General features: G+C 52.9%; 1 protein-coding gene across 1 annotated transcript; it reads left to right on the forward strand.

The window, feature by feature from the left end:
• Nucleotides 1-276: 276 nt before the first annotated feature.
• Nucleotides 277-5,415, forward strand: LOC143219414 (uncharacterized). The gene has a single exon (XM_076445424.1). It carries the CDS (start codon nt 277-279, stop codon nt 5,413-5,415), a length of 5,139 nt encoding a protein of 1,712 aa, XP_076301539.1.
• Nucleotides 5,416-7,096: the final 1,681 nt, after the last annotated feature.

Below are 7,096 nucleotides of genomic sequence, written 5' to 3' on the forward strand. Positions count from 1 at the left end.
CTATTGCTGTCTTCGTCGCACTCACTCGTTCGAAATCGGTGTCGGTTCATCGGGAATCAGCGGTTTCGCACGCGACACGCACACATACAAGCGAAAACGTGGTCGTTTGGTTCGCATCGCGACAGGTGTGATCGCCTTTGCTTCGCGTCTCACATAATCGTCGCGAGTGTTCTCGGTACATTGCTTTCAATTTGCAGACAGTATTTGCAGCAATCTGCAACTTGTACAATTTCGGTTCGTTCGATTGTGCAATACGGGAGTCGATCGGCTTTGACAATGACGGGGCATGAAGCACTGTTCACAGCGCAAAAGCGTGTCGCGGTGTTCATTTTAAACTTCGTGGGCAACACTACGAAAAAGAAGGCCGCCGATAAGCTTACGTTGTCGGATGTCGAAGCGAGACAGGCACTCCTGCAGGAGTATTGGAAAGGCTTCCAAGACCGAGACTTGATTCTGGCAGAGCATATGGATAGCCTAAGCGACCGCTCCTACTTCAAGGCAGATCTGTATGGATCCACAATGGAAGCGTATCTGTACGCAAAAGCATGGCTGGAGGCAAAATCAAAAGAGCTCCAGGGCCCTTCCGATACGCACGTTCTTGCAACGCATGACCGCAGTATCGCGGAGAACTCAGTACAGAGAACATTCGAAAGGTTAAAACTGCCCCGCTTCGATGGGACTCAACGCGATTGGGAAGCCTTTAAGGAGCGTTTTACCTCCTTGGTCATCGCAGATAAAGGGATGACGCCGGTTATCAAGCTGGAACACTTATTAAACTGTTTGTCAGGCGAGGCACAGGCAAGGTTGAAGGGCATCCAGATGGTAGGCGCAAACTTCCTTACAGCCTGGGAAACGCTGTGTCGACGCTACGACAACAGGTTCCTCCGATTCAGCACGCAAATGCAGGCCGTTACTGGAACAGAGGCTAGCGACGAGGAAACCGGAACGCACATTAACCAGCTGCTAAACACGACGAATGAGAGCATCAACGTGTTTAGAACTCTTGGACTTCCGGTCGAGCATTGGGACGCCGTCCTAATCTACTTCATCGAGAGCAAACTTGCAACTCCGACGAGGTTGGACTGGGCTAGGGAGCTGGAGAAGAAGAAAAATAACGAATTCCCCACATTCGCAGAGTTCAAATACTTTCTGGAGGACAGGATACGAACTCTGGACCTTGTCGTGGGCGACCGGTCCAAGTCCGTTCGAGAGGAAACGTCCGCTCCAGGTCAGCAGTCGCAGTCCTCGTCCAAGGCCAAGGAAAGCAAGAAAACGAAGAAGTCTTCAGCTCACGTTGCCACGCCGAGGAACTCGTCTACGAGAGAGCCGGACAAATGCTCGTTCTGCGACGGACCACACTTCATTGGGCGTTGCAGTGTCTTCTCCAATGCGCCTCCGACAAATAGAAGAGCCCACGTGCAAACGGCTAGGCTCTGTCTCAACTGCCTGAGCGCAAGGCATGTTGTGGGGGCTTGCACCTCAAAATATCGGTGCTCCGTGTGCCATGAAAAGCATCATACGAAGTTGCACCAGGACAAGACAGCCACTTCGAACGCTGCGGTGGCTACGTTGCAGAATGCGGAGAGCGAATCGGCGCCGGGAGAGGCGTCTGTGCTCGCCATCACTGGGGGACAGACTGTGCTGCTGGCAACTGCCTGCGTCGTGCTCCAGTCACCGGGTGCCGCCATCACCGTAAGGGCCTTGTTGGATTCGGGCGCAGAGGAGTCCTTCGTAACAGAGCAAGCTGTACAGGCACTTGGACTTCGTCGCCAGTCGACTCATGTGGCGGTCAATGGAGTCGGAGCCGAGCGGACAGCGGTGGCCAGAAGCAGAGTCCATCTAACGCTCAAGTCGGAGCGTGACGACAAATTCTCTCTCGATTTTACAGCGCTGGTTTTAAAAAGGTTGACGTCCCTGCTGCCACGTCTACCTGTCGACCCAACCGCGTGGCCACATCTTGCCTCGCGACCACTAGCGGATCCGGTCTACTTCAAACCAGGGCGCATCGACTGCATTTTGAATGCGGAGGCTCTTGCGAAGGTGATACGGCCAGGCATCGACCGACAACCGGGGGCACCCACTGCAATGGAAACCTCTCTCGGCTGGGTCGTGCTAGGAAAAGTACCTGTGCAAGAAACCGGAGGGAAAGCGGAGGTATCGGGATTTCACGTTGCTGTGGACCGAGAGCTAACCTCCGCGTTGACAAGATTCTGGGAGATTGAAGAAGTCAACAAGCCGCCCCAGTTGTCTCCGCAGGATGAGGAGTGCTACGATCATTTTCGGAGGACTCACTCGCGCAGGGCAGATGGTCGCTTCGTTGTCAGGCTCCCGTTTGCTAGGGAACCTGTCTTTGCTGATTCAAAGTCCACGGCTGCTGCTTGCTTGACGAGATTAGAGCGTCGTTTTGTGAGACAACCCGAGTTGGCTCCACCGTATAAAGTCTTCATGCAGGAGTACCAGGCGCTAGGTCACATGGAGAAGGTGGTCAACGAGCAGTCGGGTAAGAGCGACGTTTTTTATCTCCCTCATCATGCAGTCTTTAAAGACGGCGGTAAAGGGAAAATACGCGTAGTCTTCAACGCGTCCCAAGCCGATTCCGCCGGGGTCTCGTTGAATAGCTGCTTGCATGCGGGGCCCAAATTGCAGGAAGATGTGCTCGTCATCATCATTCGTTGGTGCTTTCGGAAATACGTTTTTACGTGTGATGTAGTAAAAATGTTTCGACAATTTCTCGTTCAGCCGGATGACGCTGATTGGCAACGCATTTTGTGGCGTTTCAACGAGGACGAGGTGGTCACTCCGTTTCGTTTAGTCACGGTAACATATGGGACGACCTGTGCTCCATTCCTGGCCAACGCATGCATGCTCCAGCTGGCAGATGACGAGCAGAAGCGCTTTCCTCGTGGTGCTCAAATATTGAGGAAGGGTCGTTATGCCGACGACTCCTACGGAGGGGGAGATACCCTCGAGGAAGCTAGGCTCGTGCGAGACGAGTTAGTAAGCATCCTGAGAACAGCAGGAATGGAGGTGGGCAAGTGGGCTGCAAACCACGCAGAGTTGTTGCAGGAGCTGGGACTCGAGAGTCCTGCCGTAGCTGAACGGGAGTTTCGAGTCGAGGAGGCGGTGTCCACATTAGGCCTGCGTTGGATGCCGCAAAAGGATGCCTTTTGCTTCAAAATTGCACTAGTCGAACCTCCCCAGACAGTCACGAAAAGGTCAATCTTGTCGGAAGTTTCCAAATTGTTTGACCCGATTGGCTGGCTTGCTCCCGTGTTGGTTCGTGCAAAGCTGCTGTTGCAGACCTTATGGAGGCAGGGCGTTGATTGGGACGTAGCCGTCTCCGCCACATTATCACAATCTTGGTCGACCTTTAAAGGTCAGTTGGTCGAATTGGAGGAACTACGAATTCCACGATGGTTTGGAACTGTTGGAACCACTAAGTGGGACCTACACGGTTTCTGTGATGCATCGGAGAGCGCATATGCAGCCTCACTGTACCTGGTGGCTGCTGACACCAAGGTCTCCAGACTTATTGTGGCGAAGTCCAAGGTCGCTCCAATTAAGGTCATCAGCCTGCCCAAGCTAGAGCTGTGTGGAGCTCAATTGTTAGTTCGTCTCGTTAATTCGCTGTTGTCGAAATTAGACTCTCAACCTGTTGACATTCATTGCTGGTCGGATTCAAAGGTAGCTTTAGCATGGCTGCAAGGGCACCCCTCTCGGTGGAAACCATTCGTGGCGAATAGGGTGAGTGAGATTCTCACGTCGCTGCCCCATGCTACCTGGCGGCATGTACGCTCAGCCGATAATCCGGCGGACTGTGCAACCAGGGGTTTCACACCGACGCAACTGCGAGAGTCAATACTATGGTGGAACGGTCCAAGCTGGATAACATTAGAAAAATCAGAGTGGCCGGGTCCTCTTGCTGAGCTGAAGACTGACCTAGAGGCAAGGTCAATGGCGGCTCTGGAAGTTTGTGTGGCAAGAGGAGAGGAGTCTTGGTCCGAGTGGTGCGCTCGATCTTCTTCCCTGCACAAACTCATCAGGGTCTTCGCTTACATGGTCCGTTGGCGCTCCAATGCCAAGTTGTCCCCGCTGGATCGACGAAAAACTTGGCTCTCAGCGCAGGAACTAGCGAGAGGCAGAACTATTCTTCTCCGAGTTGTGCAAAACGAGGAGTTCGCGGACGAATTCAGGACGATTCGTACGAAAGGGTCGGTGTCTGCACGCAGTTCCATTCGTCGCCTACTCCCCTTCACTGATGCGGAAGGCGTGCTACGAGTTGGTGGTCGCCTCGACAATTCCTTCCTGACTGAATCCGAGAAGCACCCGATCATTCTTCCCGGCAGGCACCACGTTACGCGGTTGATCATTGCGGACGCTCATCGCTCCACTCTTCATGGGGGGCCCGTGCTAGTCCAAAGTCAACTGAGTAGACGATATTGGGTAGTCCGAGGAAGGAATGAAATTCGAGGAGGCGTGCGCAAGTGTGTCACATGTGCACGGTTTAACGCTCGCCCAGCGGAGCAGCAAATGGCTCCTCTTCCGGCGGTGCGCACGGTCCCAGCTCGCCCGTTCACATTCACCGGGTTGGACTATGCGGGGCCTTTCCTACTGAAGACATCCGGAGGCAGAGGTCAGCGGTGTTCGAAAGGCTATGTAGCCATCTTCATCTGCATGGTGGTAAAAGCTGTACACATAGAGGTGGTCTCGGATCTCACGACCGCAGCATTCTTGGCCGCGTTTGCGCGCTTCGTCGCAAGGCGAGGATTATGTCACACCGTTTACAGCGACAACGGTACGACGTTCCAAGGAGCAGCAGCAGAGCTCCGTCGCTTATTTGAGGCTACTTCCGCCATGACTCAGGAAATCGCTGCAGCCATAGCAGCGGACGGGATCCAGTGGTCGCACATCCCACCTCGAGCCCCGCACTTTGGCGGACTTTGGGAGGCCAATGTCAGGAGCTTCAAGAGGCATCTGAAGCGGGTCATTGGGGATGCCAAGCTCACGTACGAGGAGTTTTCAACTGTCTGTCACCAAATCGAGGCGTGCCTCAACTCCAGACCTCTCGGCCCGCTCAGCAGCAACGAGGAGGACGTATCGGCGCTGACCCCGGGCCACTTCTTGATCGGCTCAGCCCTCAAGGCTCCTGTAGAGCCTTTTACAGAGACGAACGAGAAGGTTTCAGTTTGTTCCAGATGGCGGCTCCTGTCCCTCATGCGGAATCACTTTTGGAAGCGGTGGCGGCGAGAATTCCTCACCCAACTGCAGCAGCGCTCCAAGTGGCTCCGCCCGGGCTACGATTATCAGGTCGGGGACCTGGTGATCCTGATGGATGACCCCCTTCCACCTACCAAGTGGCCACTGGCGAGAGTTGTCCGCCACACCGGGGTACCGACGGGGTTTGCAGAGTCGTAACGCTCAGGACGGCCACCACCCAACTGAGGCGACCGGTCCATCGGCTTATCCACCTGCCCATCAACGAGACCGTGGCCGTGCATTTCATGGAGTCACGCGTTCCCCAGACGACTGTGTAGCCAGCTCCTCATGGCGGGCGGCGTAGGGGACAAATCTCGGGCACGCGAGCCCGATTATTCTTGCCCATTGCGCGTTGTTTTGCTTAGGCCGTTATGGAAAAAGTACTGCCTTGTCGCTCAGTTAAGGATAACTTCGCGAGGCGGGCGGTATGTTGAGGCCGTTTCGCTTGTTTCATAAATACCGCGTCTTGTATACTAGCTAGACCCACGGGCGCGTTCTCATCGCTCGCGAGAACGCGTGAATGTACACGATACGGTAATGAGTCAGTCTTGTCCTTTGTCTCGATCGCGACGCAATACGATTCGGGAAACACGTGCGAGCGACTAATCTCTTTTGCCGACAATCGACCGCACGTGGTTATAACTCATTTGCGGAGCAACGCGTGAAACGCGCATTTAATACCGACGATTTGTACCAAGTACTGTTGACTTTTATAATAAACGGATACAGAGTCTTACAAGCTCTGAAAAGCATAAACATTAGGGGGAATTAACTGGAAGGGGTTAGAGGAGAAGAAGGGAGAAAGAGGAGGGAGGGGGAAGAGGAGGAATTAAGAAGAGAAGAAGTAGGGACAGCAATAAAAAAGATGAAAGAGGGGAAAGCGACAGTTAGTCGTTAGTTACATGTTAGCATATGAGGATGATATTGCACTTTTGGCGGAAGATGAAGATGGGATGAAAGGGTTAATGACGAGACTGGAAAGATATATAGATGAGAAAAAGCTGGAGGTTAATGTGGGGAAAACAAAGATGATGAGATGTAAAAAGGGAGGTGGGAGGAGAGGGGGGTGAAGTGGTGGTAGAAGGGTGAAGAAATAGAGGAAGTGAAGAAGTTTAAGTGTTTAGGATATGTGATGATGGCGAATGGGAGGCAAGAGGGACAGGTAGATGAGAGGATGAGGAAAGGGGCGGTGGCTATGAGGCAAGTGTAGGGAATAGGAAAAAGGAAATTTGCGAAAGACTGGGGAAGAAGAATTTGGTTATTTGATAGATTAGGGTGGGCAGTAATGAGTTACGGGGTGGAAATATGGGGATGGAAAGAGAGGGAGAAAATAGAGAGAGTACAGGAGAGGTATTTAAGATCGGTATTGGGAGTAGGAGTGGGAATAAGAATTACAGAGGGAGTTGTTGGCATATGAGAGGAAGCTGAGTGGGGGAAGAGGAAATGCTGGACGGAGATTAGAGAATGAGCAAGGGGAGGTAGGGCATTGGAGGGTTGAGAGGAGGAGAGGAGAAGGTTTTACGAGAGTAGGAGGTGGAATATAGGGGTAGTAGAGAAGTTGAGGGATGCAGGACGGCTGAGGGGGGAGGATCTGATAAGAAAGGAGAAAAGTATTCAAAGGGAGGAGAGGTGGAGAAGGATAAGGGAGTCGAGGTATAATGGGTGGTATAAGATGATAAAAGGTGAAGGTATACCAGGGTACTTGAAGAAGAATTGGGAGGAAAAGAGATGGCAATTGGTAGCGGGATATAGATTAGGGAGTAAAATGAAAGGGGGAAGGTATTGGGAGGAGGAAGACAGAAGGAGCTGTAGGATATGTGGGAGAGGGATAGAGTCGTGG

This window comes from Lasioglossum baleicum, unplaced genomic scaffold (genome assembly GCF_051020765.1).
Source record: "Lasioglossum baleicum unplaced genomic scaffold, iyLasBale1 scaffold0028, whole genome shotgun sequence".
NCBI classification, from domain to species: domain Eukaryota; kingdom Metazoa; phylum Arthropoda; class Insecta; order Hymenoptera; family Halictidae; genus Lasioglossum; species Lasioglossum baleicum.

Coding starts and splice junctions, on each gene's coding strand:
- LOC143219414 (XM_076445424.1), top strand. CDS start 277: ATGACGGGGCATGAAGCACTGTTCACAGCGCAAAAGCGTGTCGCGGTG.